The 15,571-nt window shown below is 38.5% G+C and overlaps 1 protein-coding gene across 4 annotated transcripts in view; it reads left to right on the plus strand.

Moving 5' to 3' along the window:
* The window catches only part of TSNAX (translin associated factor X), a 30,518-nt gene extending 16,257 nt beyond the window's left edge, over nucleotides 1-14,261 (plus strand). For 2 of the 4 annotated variants that reach the window (XM_019712894.3, XM_019712896.3), the window contains exons 5-6: nucleotides 8,834-8,961; nucleotides 12,610-14,261. In XM_019712894.3, the coding sequence (XP_019568453.1) occupies nucleotides 8,834-8,961; nucleotides 12,610-12,987 (506 nt within the window). In that variant the 3' untranslated portion in view covers nucleotides 12,988-14,261. The remainder of the gene's footprint in view (nucleotides 1-8,833; nucleotides 8,962-12,609) is intronic. The other 2 variants (XM_019712895.3, XM_074316459.2) reach the window with 1 other exon arrangement.
* The last annotated feature ends 1,310 nt before the right edge of the window (nucleotides 14,262-15,571 follow it).

The raw sequence follows: 15,571 nt of genomic DNA on the forward strand, positions 1-15,571 counted from the left end.
GAGGGCCCACCCTAACGGCCTCATTTTCACGTAATTACCTTTTAAAGGCCCTATCTCCAAATATAGTTGCATTCTGAGGTACTAGAGGTTAGGGCTGCAACATATGAATTTGGGGGGACATGGTTCAGCCCGTAACATGCTTTTTGGTTTGTTACACTGCAGCTAGAGGGCAAGCTACAGAAACTGTTATTTTGGGGTGGGGAGACTGGGGAGTCGGCTCGAGTTAAGTCCAGAGTAGAGTGAGGGGGGGGATTCGTGTTGTGCAGCTGAGCTGTGGCCCTCTTTTGTAAACTTCCAAGAGAAATGCCCTGTCTGAGGGGAGAAGCGGATAGTATTCGGGGAGTCTACTGGGAACCAGAGATAGAAACAGGTGTTTCATCGAACTCATGGATACAGAAAACAGTGATGGTCGCCAGGTAGGAAGGGGGTTAGGGAGTGAGCAAAAAAGGTAAAGGGATTAAGAAGCACAAATTGCCAATTATAAGAATAATCATGGGGCTGTAAAGTACGGCATATAGGAAATATAGTCAGTAGTATTGTAATAACTATATGTGGTGCGAGTCGGGTACTAGACTGGTCGGGGTGGTCACTTCATAAGGTATATAAACGTCTAATCACTGTTGTACACTTGAAACTACTATAATATTATCCTTGATATCCAGCTATCACCACTATCTAATTCTGGAATATTTTTCATCACCCTAAAAATGAACCCCTTACCCATTAGCAGCCACTGCCCATCTCCTTTCCTGTACCCCAATACTCCCAACCCTAGGCAACCACTTACCTACTTTCTGTTTCCATGGAGTTGCCTATTCTGGATATCTCATATAAATAGACTCATGGAGTATATGGCTTTCTGTGCCTGGCTTCTTCCACTTAGCATAATGTTTTCAGCGTTCATCTGTGTCATAGCATTATCAGTACTTTATTCCTTTTTCGTGGCTGAATAATACTCCATTGTACAGACATCTAGACCACATTTTGTTTATTTCATCATCAGTTGATGGACGTTTGTTTTTTTTCTACTTTTTGACTATTGTGAAGAACACTGTGAATATTTGCCTACAAACCTTTATGTGAACATAGAGTTTAATTTCTCTTGGGTGCATAGCTAGGAGTGGAATTGCTGGGTCACATGGCAAACAATTTTTTAAAATACTAAAAGCCTGAAAAGAAAGTAGAGACATGAAATTCAAATTTATAATGAAACGTCTAGGTCTTGTCTGCTTACCTTTAAATATGTTTTTTTGGTGGAGATTTGGACTGGATGTATATTACTTAAGTATTACAAGAATAAGTAAAAATAATCAGAAGCGTTTAGTTGGGTTTCCTTGTATATGTTCTAATAGAAGAACAAGAAGAGAAATAACAAATTCCATAAAAGCAACCTGCAAACTTCTCTTTTACTGGCAGCTGTTTCTGTAAATAATTCTAATTGGATTTCATCCAAGACAGAGGCAGAAGGGGAAGGCATTGTTTGATGGACTGTGGCAGTAGGTTGAAATCTTTCACCTTGGGGATTATTCACTGAAAATAGCGGATGTCCTTTTCATCAAGTTGAAGCATAACTTGTTTAAACATCCTTTTACCTACATGTGACCAAAAACGCTTTTCAGTGTTTTGGGCCAGATGTCCTTGAACTTTCTCTGTAGTATACCATGAAACCTAATTTCTGTGGAGCAAAAATGGCTGCCTCAGCTCGGCAGTAAATTCAGTCAACCACATCCCTAGGACAACTTAAATAATGACTTTAGATATGCTTGAAAATGTAATATTTGATAGCCATTCGTGTTAATAGAGATTGACACCAGAGATGAATTTTGAGGGCTTTTGTTCCATATCTTCTTTTCTTCACCCAAAAAAATAAATCAGATAACTCTAAGACCTCTACTTCTGACCGTCATCAGTTTGAACTTTAATCTTGTAAGAATATTTCTTTGGTAGTAGATTTTAAATCCAAAGTACTGTAAATTAGTACAATGAGATAGTTGTGGACATTTGAATATTTTAAAAGATTTTTTTGTTAAAGCTCTTATAGTTTCATAAAACTAGTGAGGAGGAAGAGGTAGAGATTATTATAAGTAATTCACTGCACATCTGAGCCTTTTCTGTCTATGAAGTGCTGTCACTGGGGATGGGGAAAGGAGCAACGTCTTGAGAACATGCTGCTTGCCTTCAGGGCTCTGGGGTGTAAAATAGGTGCTCCTACAGCTGTTTATGATACAAGCCAACTGAGGCATTTCATTGTGGAAGTTTTATGTAGTGGGTATGAAGAAATGGGTGCGGCCCTAATTGGGGCTGATCAAAACATTCTTTCTTACTGCTAGGAACATAGGCACAGAAATGTCATGAAGCATATAGTTTGAGAAACTAGAGACTAGGTTAAATAAAGCAGAGAGGAAAGCTGAAGTGGGGATTTAGTGGGGAAATGAGAGACAGTGAATGTGTTTTATGTGGAGTTGAATGTAAAGCACATAAGGTGGGAAGTATAGATACATTTCATCACTCACTGTGTGACCTGGATGAATGTCTTAATTTCTTAACTGTTTTGAGCCTCGATTTTTATTTTTTTATTTTTATCCATAACAGAAGGATAGTAGTACAGCCATGTAAGGTTATAATGAGCGTTAAAAAGATGGATGTGAAGTACATTATTTTATATGTAATTGACACTCAAGACTTAATAAGCTATTACTAATATTTTATTCATGTATTTTTAAAGTCTTATTGGAGGCTTCTGGGCATGTATCGGAAAGAACTAAAGCAGGGACTTGAGCAGACATTTGTACACGGTGTTCATAGGAGCGTATTCCCAATACTCAAAAGGTGGAAGCGGTCTTAGTGTCCATCGATGGATGAGTCGATGAACAAAATGTCGTATATCCTCACAGTGGGACATTACTCAGCCGTACAAAGGAAGGACATTCTGACACAGGCGACCACATGGATGAACCTGGAGGACATGATGCTGAGTGAAGTAAGCCAGTCACACAAGGGCAAATGCTGTGTGATTCCACTCATGAGATACCCAGAGTATTCACGTTCAGAGGCAGAGAGCAGAATGCTGGTTGTAGGGACTGGGGAGAGGGAAGGAGGAGTTGTTATTTAATGGAGGCAGAGTGTCAGTGTGTAAGATGGAAAAGATCTGGAGATGGATGTGGTGATGACGGTTGTACAACACTGAGTGTACTTAATGCCACAGAACTGTACACTTAAAGTGATGAAATGGCGAGTTTTATGTCGATTACCCTATTTGATGAATTAAATTTATTTCATAGGCATTTTTTTATAAGACCGCAAATATTTTAGCAACAAGACACTATTTATGTTATTTAGTGGTGCTCTGTTACCAAAGCAAATGGCATCCTTACTTGGTTGCCATCTGTTTACTTTCATTAAGATGAAAGTAAATTGTTGGTCCTTCCTTCCTTTCTTCTTTCTTTCTTTTTGGTATTTCTGTAGGAAGAATAGTTTATAGCAGTCTAAATTTGAAAACCACCATAGAGATCATGGTGCTTAGTATTTGATGGTCCCTGTCCTAAATTTAGCTCCATTTCTACCCTTGGGTGTCCAATCACTCTTTAGGGACCTGGTTAAATAAAGGGACATCTACTCTCTAGTGCTGTCCTGAAGCATCATGGAGTCAGTCCCGGAATTCTATCTTTCCTTGAAAAGGATCAAATTCTTAGATGTGATTTATCCCCACTGATCTCTGTAAGCAAAATAGTGTAATATAACAATATTTGTCCCACTAGAAGGATTTACACCCCTGCTTAGCATGCTGAATTGGTTAGAATCCTTTTGATACTGTTTTAAGTAGCTGGTTTGCCCTATTTCCCACTGTCTTTGTTTATAATCATACTTTATATGTTGTATTTTAATTATTTATTTATTTATTGTATTTTGTGTCTTTTTCAAAGTGGGCTTTTTCCTACTTATTAAATGTTATAAAATAATTTAGTTTTTCAAAAATGGTTCTGCCTTATTTAATCATGCTTTTATGAAAGGCATTATATTAGGCACAGGATATAGCAGTGAACAGGGTCGTCCTGGCATTGCCCGTCTAGCAAGGGATGGCACTGGACATCAGATAGGAATTTTACCTTGTTTAGATACAACTTTGATTAGTGCTATAACAGAAAGGCGCATGGTACTAGGAGAACATACAATAGGGCTTTACTTAGAATGGGGTGGTGCCAGAGACAGGTTCTTTCGAAGGGTTTTCGAAGGCTTCCGAAGGTTCTTTCAAAGGCCTTTCGAAGGTTCTTTCGAAGGCTACTCTCAAGGTTTAGTAACAGGCTGAGTAAGGAGTTAGGAGAGCGTGGAATGGAAGCTGAAGGAGCCACGTACAAAACACCTTGAAGCAAGAAAGGGCACAGTATGGGTGAGGAATGAAAACGGTAGAGAACAGAAAGTGGAGAGATTACAGAAGCTTTGCATTCCATACACATTTACATTCTGTGAATCAGCTAAAGCATTCTGTCTTACCAGATTCGCCGTTCCACCATTTCAGTCACGCTTCTCCAGAGAAACAGAATTCTAGCTGGCTAGCTATTTTGATTGATTGATTTTAAGGAATTGGCAGAATTGCTTCTGTGGTAAACCTCATGCTGTGTTCTTAAGGCCCTCAGCTGATTGGATGAGATCACCTTACCCCCCCCCATTTTTTTGGGGGGGGAGTGTAATCTGCCTCACTGTCCATTGATTTCAGTGTAACCTCATCTAAAAAATATTTTCATAACTACATCTAGACCAGTGTTTGACCAAACAGCTGGGTACCATAGCTTGCCAAGTTGACACATGAAATTAACCATCACACACAGTAGTGTTTCCAGGAGAGAATAGAAAATAGGCTAGTTCAGCTTAAGTGATATCCTCACTGCTGACTGATTTCTTCTGCTTTGAACTACACATGGGAGTTTGTACCTTGACCATCAGTTCAGTTTGAGATTATAGGTGTATCCTGTGTTTCCCCAAAAATAAGACCTAACCGGAAAATAAGCCCTAGTGTGATTTTTCAGGATGACATCCCCTGAACATAAGCCCTAATGCATCTTTTGGAGCAAAAATTAATATAAGACCCGGTCTTATTTTCGGGGACACAGGGTAGGTGTGCTCATTCTCCATGTTTAAGCTTGCAGTGGCTCATACCCGTCAAACGGAGCTAATGCTCGCCTGCTGCGCTCTATCTTTGAGCTTTAATCGTGGAGGCTCAGGAGAGTTTGTATGTACCACCTGCAGCTGATATACTCTTGGTTCTTATGCTCTGTGCCACCCATATCAATTGCCACATGTAGGTCCAGAGCGTTTCCGCTTGTGTTTGATTCTTTTTGTTTGATTCTTTAGCATTTAAAGCATTGCTACTTTTGCTTAACATGGCCCTGAAAGGTAAGCCAACGGTAGTGATATGGGGATAGGATTATGCCTAGAAATACTGAAGAAATCGTGATTTACACTAACTAGGAAAACTTATTTTTATGGAGTACATACAAGTTTTGTACTTTTGTTGATTTAAAGGATTTTAGGAAAAATTCTGACATACAAATATGGGTTTATGTACCCATCTTTGAAGTGTAACCCTTTGTAAGTTATAACTTGACTATGGCTGATGTAGGTGGGGGTGAAATTCGGGAGAGTCTTAGAAGCCATATTAATGGTTTTGCTCTGTATTCTAAGAGCCGTGGGAAGCTGTGTGGGCTGTAAGCAGGGGAGCAATGTGGTCACAGTTCTGTAGCACAGAGGCAAACACTCTATGGGATGAGCATGGATGAGAAGAGCGAAAGACAGATGGGAGGAAGGCAGGTGCCCTTAGAACCAGAGGACCAGGTTTGGAGGGAAGATTGTGAATTCATCATTGCACATGTTGACTTAGAGGTCCCTCTGTTGGGAATTGTCACATGTGCGTTTGCCTGTATGTGACTCCAAGCCAGAGATGTAAAGTTGAGGGATGGCAGGGTTCATTGAAGCCAAATGTAGATGAATTTGAGACAGCCTGGGACTAATAGACTTGGAGGCTAAGAAGACAGGGCTGGAGAGGTAGAAAAAGGAACCAGGAGGTGATGCTGCCAAAGGAACCAAAGGGAACCTTGTTTAAAGGAGGAAACGAGCGGTTACTGAGCTGCCAAGGTTAAGACTGAGAAAAATGTCCCTTACACTTACTATGTCTGATGACCTTAGAGCTGGTTCGGTGTAGAGGGGCTCACGCTGGAATGAAGTATGTCGGGAAGTGTGAGATGAGGTCACTGAGGACAGGTAGCCAGCTACTTCGAGAAATTCATCTCTGAAGTGGAGGGGAGAGAGGGGCAGTAGTTGAGAGAAAAAGAGGGCCGCTGGTAGGAGAGATGTGAGCGCGTTGCTGTACTGACAGCTAGCATCCCGTAGAGAAGGTAAAGTGGGACACCCCGTGCGTGCGTGCGTTGGAGGGAGAATCCAGGCTAAGCTTCCTGCCAGGACTGTCTGGATCCTGAGCCGAGGTGGCGACTGGCCTCCCCACGTGTGACACCTCCTCTGTAGTATAGGGGTGAAGGGGAAATAATACCAGATTTTCTTTTCCAAATTCCCTATTGTATGCATCAGGGCCCAAACAGGAAGCAAACTGCACAGGAATTTGAACAGGGGAAGTTGAATATAAAGAACTAACTATGTAGGAGATGACCTGATAAGAGGAAAAGTGAACTCTGAGGAGAACAGGAAAATCAGGTAACAGGAGCAGCCACTACCCCAGGACTGAGGCAGAGCATCCAAGGAGGGAAAAATCTGGAAGGGTCCGGCCTTTGTCCCTACCCTCCCTCACCCCCTGAAGGCATGGCCTATTGGATGGCAGATAAGTTAGCTGAGGGGTTGAGCTGATGGAATTCTCTGGAAAGCTGTCTGTGGGAAGGCGCCATGTGGTGGAACTCCTTGTCCAAGGAGGTGGCTTGCTGGGAAGCCACTCTCGAGTCAGGGGAAGCTGTCCCCAAGAAGAGGCCATGTGCTACTGGCCCCTGAGCTGCTGGTTGCTCCGCACTGGGAAGGCTGCTAGGAGAGGCACAAGAACCGGAAGGGGCCTTTGCCTCTTTTGCTGTCCCTCCTGCCTCCTGCGCCCTCTGCCAACCAAGTTTAATACGTGCCAGCCGGCAAAGGAGACATGATTTAGGGTCCATCTCCATTATCTGAATACTGGAAATTGACAAGTGGCACATCTAGTATTGATCGGTTCCATTTTTTGGTATGTTGATTGTAACGACGAACATCCTTGTACATAATCTTTGGGTGCATATCTTCCTGTTTTGCTCATCCACAGCTAACCATGCCAGGGCGTGTTCAGAGGTGTGATGAGTGGTCCTTAGTTTTGCTGTTTGCTTTTGTATGCATGAAGTATTTGTGGAAGAAAAAGAGAAATATAGATGGTCCTCAGAGAAGGGGACTAGGTGGTTACCTACTCATAAAACTGAAATTTCAGGTATTTTTTATTGTAAATGTAAAGGATGTTATCTGTTCTGTTCAACTCCACTTCATTGTTTCACTTCTCAGCATGTTGTGGTTTATTAAACAGTATCTTTTTCCATCATGTCCTGTTGTGTCAGTTGCAGGCACCTGTTTTCTGATCTGATTTTAACATCACTTGTGGCTCAGGATGGTCAGGATAGTTTCATTTAGTTGTTTCCTTTTATTGCTGTCAAAGCCAGGTCATCCGTTTCCCTTTTTGTCTTTGACCTTGGGTGGCACTTGATGTGATGATAACCTCGGTTGGTCAGCCTTCTCAGCACTGTTGCTGCCACGCGGCTCTGTAGTGTCAGCTGCTGGGCCGTTGTGTGAGAAGCAGGACTGTCACACGAAGGTTAGAGAGACAAATACTGGTGATCCCAGCTTAAGTTCTGACTTTTTTTTCCATAATCAGAACTCATTCTCCTCTTCTTGTTTCTACAATAAAGCCTTCAAAAAGAAGACTTAAGGCAGTTTCTTAACCTGACAATAATGATAAGCATTTATAAGAACACTTTTTCCTTGTGTTACTTTATAGATTACAACATAAGAAAGTAATTTTGATACACCTGAAACTGATAATAATAAAAAAATATTAAAAATTGTGACTATGGAATTTAGTTGTTTTAAAACACTTCAAAAAATTTATAGTGTTATTTTTGACCTTTACCAAAATTTATTTTTAATTCATTGTGAATTTTGTAGAATTTCCATCCAGCACAAAACTGTATTGCTCATTAGCTTTTTTTTGTTTTTAACTTAAACTACTAAAGCAGGGAGGAGTTATCTATTCTTGGCTCCATTTGAAGTATGAAGAGAAAAACAGTGTTTTGTATTTTCACACTTTAATCTGCATTATTTAGTGTTTACTTACTAGAATTGTAAGAAAGGTCAGAATGATCTTTAATTTTTGTCTCATTTGGTCTATTTTGCTACCTAAGGGAGAAAAAAGAAATCTGTACAGTTTCTATTAAAGCCTATCGAAGTTTTATTTTAAAGAAGCCTTTTTTAAAATTCTTTAAAAAATTTTTTTCTAAAAGTCCTTGATATTTCTCTAGAGGAACGATTAGTTTTTCGGACTGATGACTCGTGACTAGAAAGCAGAAATCGAATACATTTGCACTCAGCTGCAGGTCAGGTTCAGTCACAGCCACAGACGTGTTTGGTGCGCTCGGGGCCAGTCCGCTCCGCCTGCCCAGGGGACCTGTGTTTTCAGGATTGAATCTGCGGTAGCACTCGCGTTACGGAAGTGGGCGTCCGCCATGCCCTGGTTGAGCTAGGTGATGATTCACTTGAAGTTTTTTATTCTGACATTCTTACTAATTTAGTGATTGTTCCTTAGTAATTTTCTTGGTTGGTTTTTCAGGACTACAGGAATATGTGGAGGCCGTCACTTTTCAACACTTTATCAAAACACGATCACTTGTCAGTATGGATGAAATTAATAAACAATTGATATTCACAACAGAAGACAATGGGAAAGAAAATAATACCGTAAGAATTTAAAACTTTATTTCACATGTATGACATCATGTATGTAACAGTGCAATGATGGGAGGAGATTGAACGGCAGGATTATGGGGATGGCAGTGTTCTTGGAAGTGCAGTCCCCGCATGGGGCTGGTCTGGAATGTGGTAATGAGTCGAACAGTGGGGCTGTGGAGGGAAAACACCACTCTACCTAACTCCCTGCTGAGTGACTGCTGTAGGCTCACTTTTGGTTTTACCATGTGTTTATAGATGCCCTCTATAAGCTCTGTCTCATTTTATCCTTTTATTAGCCTTGTGAGGTTAGAATTATCACCCTCACTTTACAAAGAAGGAAACAGACTTTTAGAGAGTTTAATAACTGATCCAAAGCCCCACAACTAGTAAGGGGACAGGGCTAAGCTTTGAAACCAGTGCCCTTGTCCACTGGGCCAGTGTTTCTCCAAGTGCCAGGCGTCTACTGCAAAGGAGTGTTTTGAAGGATTTGACTTAAAAGGTTTAAATTAGAGCGTATTACTCGTACATCCTCAACAGTTAGTTGTCACTATAAAGTTAATATAAAGTTGTTATTGTATAGTAAGCTGTTAGTCACTTACTCAGTTCTTAATCTTGTGTCTGAAAATTATGTAGCTCTTCTGAATTAAGAAAAGAGAAACTTGCAGTTTGACTTTTAAATAAATACTGTTTTCCCCCTGGTTACAAGATATTAATATTCAGGCAGTGAGGTGACAGTGTGAATATTTGATATTTCCCGAGATAACCAGTACACTTCAAAATAAAATTAAACAGTTGTTTTAAAAATTTTCATCTTTTTTTCTTTGTTATTATTTTTAACATTACTCAAAGAGTAAGGGTAGAAGATGGAAGAAGCCGCAGAAATAGTGTTTTTTTGAACATTAACTAAAATGTTAATGAAAAGTGAGACTGAATTTGGCATGACAAATATAACTTCAAGGAAATGTATGGCCTCAGTTTTTAATATATGAAGTTCATTAAGGAGGAAATTCATTCTAAGAAGTGAAATTCCTTCATATTTTTAATTCATTTAATGAAGATCGAGTTACAGAAAGAAGTAAGGTAAGCCTATTTGACCCTGCTTCTTAAATACATTAAGGGAAGTTGCCATCTTCCTTTCAAATTCTCTCTAATAGGTCAAAATGGAAATACCAGTGCGAACAGTAAAGAGGAGCAGAGAGTAAATGCACTGTTCTCAGGATTAGGTAGTAAATTATTTAGTAGTAAATTATGGTGTCACAAAATTCATGTACACTTTTCAAATTGTTAAGACCGCATTCATAAATAATTTTTCCTTTTAGTGCTAAAGATTCTTGGTGATACAAATTCTGGGAATTTGATAGGTGAAGGTATTTTGCTCTGATGTGCCTGTTGAGAATACTGTGAAAACATTTTTAATTTTTAAAAACTTTGTTATGAAAAATTTCAAACATACAGAAGAGTAGAGAGACTAGTAACATGTCAGTACTCATATTCGCACTGCCTGTGTGCGATTGTTCACGTTTTGCCATATTTGCTTCATCTGAATGTTTTTTGCTAAGTCACTTTAAAGCACATTATAGATGTCATGATATTTCACCCCCAGTACTTGAGATTCATCTTGAAAATCAGCATTTAAAGTAATTTTTTTCCTCTAGTTTCTAATATACATTATCAGTTAAGTGGAATTTATTTCCTTGGTAATTTACTAGTTGAAATTTGTTAATTTTTTAGTGTGCCTTTTTCTCCAAAATCAACTTCATAGTTAGAACCAGGAAACTCCTGTCTAATGATAGAAATAAAAACATTTAACGTTTTCTTAAGCGAAAGTTATTTTTATAAATGACCTATGAAATGTAGCCCCTCTTCCCCTACTGCAGTCGGAAAAGATGCCTGTTATCTAACAATTAATAGAGACAAAACATAGCAGGTACTTGTATGTCATGATGTAGTTTCAGAGGCATCAGCACAATTGGGAGCCGACTTTGGGTACTTACCAGTTCTGCCATGAACTAGCTGTATCACCTCTGATGTTTCTCGGGCTTCCTCCCTTATACGTTACATTGAGAGCATTGGACCAGGTGGTCTCTGAAGCGCAGTCCAGCAGTGCAGAGTGATCTTAATAACACCTCCATTTGACTGTCATTTCCTTGCTTAATTCTCAGTGACTCTCTTACCTATATGTAAAGTCCAAATTCCTTACTGTGACTTGTATCCCCGTCTGTCTTTCAAGACTCATCCTTCACTACTTCTTACTTTAAACTTGACTCAAAAGGAATACCTCACTAGTTTCTCAAATACTCCACACAGTGCTCATGTCATGCCATGCCTTTGCAGTCCCCTCGGCCTGAAATGTCCTCCAGTGTAACTGCAACTTCTAGCTAAGTCTCATACAGACTTTTCATAACAACTTAAGTATCGCCGCTTCCAATAGAGAGAGAAATTGATGTAGAGAGAGGAGATTTACATGATTATGGTAATGGCGATAGCTAACATTTATTGAGCATTTACTTTGTGTTAGGCATGATGCCAAGAACTTCTTGGTAAATGTTATCTCATCCTTGAAATAAACCTCTGAGGTAGGTACTGTTATCCCATTTTACAGATGAGGAAACTGAGGTTTAGAGAGATGAAATAACTTGCCCAAGGGCACCTTATGAAGCAAGGTCCTGCAAGAGGTGGGAGGAGATGGGTCAAGGTCATTTGGAAGAGTTAACCTCAGACAAGAGGAGGGACAACTCATCATCTGAGACTGGAGGATAGAAGGTAAAGATGGATGTGGACATAAATAAGTTTTTTTGTTTTTCGTGTTTTGTTTTGGTAAGGATAAGGTAATTAAGAGAGCTTGTGCCAGGTGATCTGGCAAATGACCAGGCCACTGAAAGCAGGCCAGATTGTCTACTGAGAGAGAAGAGGTGTGGGATTGAGTAGGGGGCTGAGGAGAATGGTGAAGGTTTGGAGTAGTGTTTGAAGAGACTGGAGAGAGAACCATGTAAGAAGCAGTGACATTAGGACTGGTGAGTAATTTGTAGCAGTACAAACTCTGTATAGTTGTGATTATTATTATTTTTCCACTCAGTGGTACTTAGCCACTTGAATAAAGCACTAACAAAAGTAGGTTTTAATATGAATTCAGGATTTGCTTTTGCTGGGCAGGTGCAATAGAAAAATAGCCTAAAGGAATGGAGGCGGTAGCGAGAAAGTAATAAATCATGATGGTCAGTATTGAGTGGGGATAGAAGACAGGCCAGAAAGGGAATAAGTGGTTTAGGAAAACATGAGTGGATTACAAACTTGGAGGGCTTATGATTTGTTATTTAAATGAGTGAGTGATTGTCATGCAATAAAATAATTTGGCCTTGTTTAAGAATGTTTTGATTTTTGTATTTCAAGTAAAGTTGGAAATAGTGATTTTATAATGGTACAGTATTAGATTTCAAAATGATCTTGAAGTTGAACTCCCTGCCCAAGGCATGAATTCCTCTTGTGACATCGCGAGTGGTCATTAAACAAAACGGATCATTTCATTAAGAGAAGATTAGTACGCTGATCTGCTCTTGATTTTTTACATTATAATAAATATGATACGTGCATATCACTCTTTTTCACGATGTATTTTCTTTGTGTGTGTGTTTTTGTTTGTTTTGTTTTGTTTACCAGCCTTCTTCTGATTCTCAGGATAAGCAGTTTGGTACTTGGAGACTGAAAATCACACCCGTTGATTACCTTCTGGGAGTGGCCGACCTGACTGGAGAGCTGATGCGGGTGTGTATCAACAGTGTGGGCAACGGGGACATTGACACCCCCTTTGAAGTGAGCCAGTTTCTACGGCAGGTCTATGACGGGTTTTCATTCATTGGCAACACTGGACCTTACGAGGTTTCTAAGAAGCTCTATACCTTGAAACAAAGTCTGGCCAAAGTGGAGAATGCTTGTTATGCCTTGAAAGTCAGAGGTTCAGAAATTCCAAAACATATGCTGGCAGATGTCTTCTCGGTTAAAACAGAAATGATTGATCAAGAAGACGGCATTTCTTAGAATAACATCACTCAGTTATTCTCCCTGAAAACTCCTCAGAGAGACCAGTTTGTAAGACTGTTACTTAGTATTTCATTTGACTGTTGTGGCTTTTACATAGAAAATTTTCAGTTGTACTTGTTTTAAATTATATACAAGCTGTACATAAAATTATCAAAATCAATCATTTCTTATATCTTACTCATGAAAGTTTGCGTACGAATGTTTGCATATATGCCTATTTGAATTTTTGTTGGCTAAATTTCATCACTTTGTAAAATGTGAATAAGCTTCAGAGTACACTTTCCACCGTACTTGTTTTAATTTACCTTGTGTGAATTTTGGAGTGGTAATAGTTAGTGGAAGCCATTAGTAATTTAAGTTGGTGATTTTGTTATCATAGAAAAGGTTTCTTAGTTATCTATCTGGACTGGAGCTTTTTGTTTAAATTTCTTGGTAACATTGTGCCAAGCCTCCAAAATAGGCTTCTTCCATAGAAAAGAATTAAAAATTACTAAGTTGTCAATATACTTTAATTTTATAAGGCATTGAGAATTCATATTATATTCTAGCTAATTTGAGGTAATTTTGAATCCATATGAAACAACCTCCCAGAAAAATTAACAGATACCCAGCTGTTAGTTTGTACGTTTAACTTTTATCTTTTATCACAGAAAGTCTGATAGAGAATCGGAGCTAACGTAATATTTTTACTGGTGTTTGAGGTGAATTATATACTTGTACATACAACTGAAAAGCGTGTAGTAGTGATTATTTAGTAATTTTTCTTTTTTGTCCATTATATTACATTAGGCATGTTTGGAGGCTTTCCTATTCTAGCATCTATAAGAAATTACATTTAAATAATTATAATGAAGTTTTGTTGAAATTTTTGAAATACTTGTTAATGCAAACCTTTATAGTTGTCCAGTTGTGTTCAATGATAGTCAAAAAAGTTGCCAAAGAAAATATGTACAAATCAGCAATAAGACAATTGTCAACACAGTTGGGAATAAATAACAAGGGTAATCTCTGGTTACATTAAGAATTGGAATTTACTGAAATTAGTTAGAGATGATTCCCTGTGATGTGAAACTGACTCGAGCATGACCCAAATGTCTGGCCAACTACCAGACATTTCCATTTGGTTGTGTGAGTTTTGAGACTCTAGATACTGGATTTTATTTTTGGAAAGATTAGCTGCTCTATTTGTAAGGGCTGATTCTTTGAAAGTGTAATTTCCCTCCCCCAAAAAATCACCTAAAGGAAAATAAAATGTAGACATGCCTAATAAATTAGGTTCGTTTGTTTGTTCTTGGTGGTGTGAGTTTTTTGGTTTCCCTATTCGAAGATAACTGCTGAAAATGTAGTCTTATTACATATTTTTGTTTCTTCTGCCACTTGAAGTTAAATTTATGTTAAAAGTGAAATAATAATGGATTGTTGAATATCTTACAGATGTTTAAAATTGAAGTATTTGAATAAAATATTAAAACATAAAAGTTAATCTTATTTTTTGATCATATTGAGAAATACTTAATCAAATTGTTATAGACGTTTTGGCCTAAACAGGAAACTAATATAGACTAGTTTAATGTGGAGATCTATTATTTCTTAAAATAAGTCCAGAGGTAGGAGAGTCTCAGGAAAGACATCTCTTCACGTCTCATTGACTGAAACTGGGTAACATTCTCATTCCCCTAAACCAGGTGGTGGAAAGGAGAACGAGATCACTTGATAGGCCAATGTACTATTTATCTGAGAGGAGAAGGGCAAACATAAGAAACCAAATTAGGTTGTTGCCTTCATGAGAAGGGGAAAATGGCCATTGTCGTTGATACATTTCCGCATTGAATGTTATACAGTAGGTATTAGACCAGGATGATAGAAGGTCTCTAAATATACCCTGAATGTTTCTCATTTTTAAAATGGTTGTTCTGATAGCATCATCTATTGTAATGTTTTTCATCTTTATTATAACAAACTGGTTTTGGGATACATGGCAGGTTGCTGACAGAATTCTGAAATAAAATTGGGTTAGTTCCTTTATAAAGAGTACCTGCATGTATTCAGTCAGTGCTTTTTCAAAATACACATTCCAGAGCCTCAGGGCTTTCTGAAGGTACCTCCAAGAAAGATGCTATTTAAATAAGATTGGCAGAATGGATTTAAAAACTTGGTCCAAACTCTGCTATCCACAAAAAACTCACTTTAAATTCAAAGACACAAATAGATTAAAAGTGAAAGGATAGAAAAACATACTCCATGCAAGCAATAACCAAATGAGAGCTAGACAAAATAGACTTTAAGACTAATTATTGTTATTTTTCTTGCTAGAGACAAAGAACAAACCTGTAATGGTAAAAGGCTCAATTCATTAGAATGTATAACAAATATATATTTGTATTTGTTGTATTAACAGTGGAACCCCAAAATACATAAGCAAAATATGACAGGAATTAACAAAATTGAAAGGAGATATAGGCAGTTCAGCAATAATAGTTGGATATTTCATACCCCAGTTTCAATAATGGACAGCAGAACAAGACAGATCAGTAAGGAAACTGAGGACTTGAACAAGATTATAGACCAATTGGACCTGACA

The sequence above is a fragment of the Rhinolophus sinicus genome, chromosome 6 (assembly GCF_057876585.1).
Source record: "Rhinolophus sinicus isolate RSI-liver-muscle chromosome 6, RSI-T2T, whole genome shotgun sequence".
In the NCBI taxonomy this organism is placed as follows: Eukaryota; Metazoa; Chordata; class Mammalia; order Chiroptera; family Rhinolophidae; genus Rhinolophus; species Rhinolophus sinicus.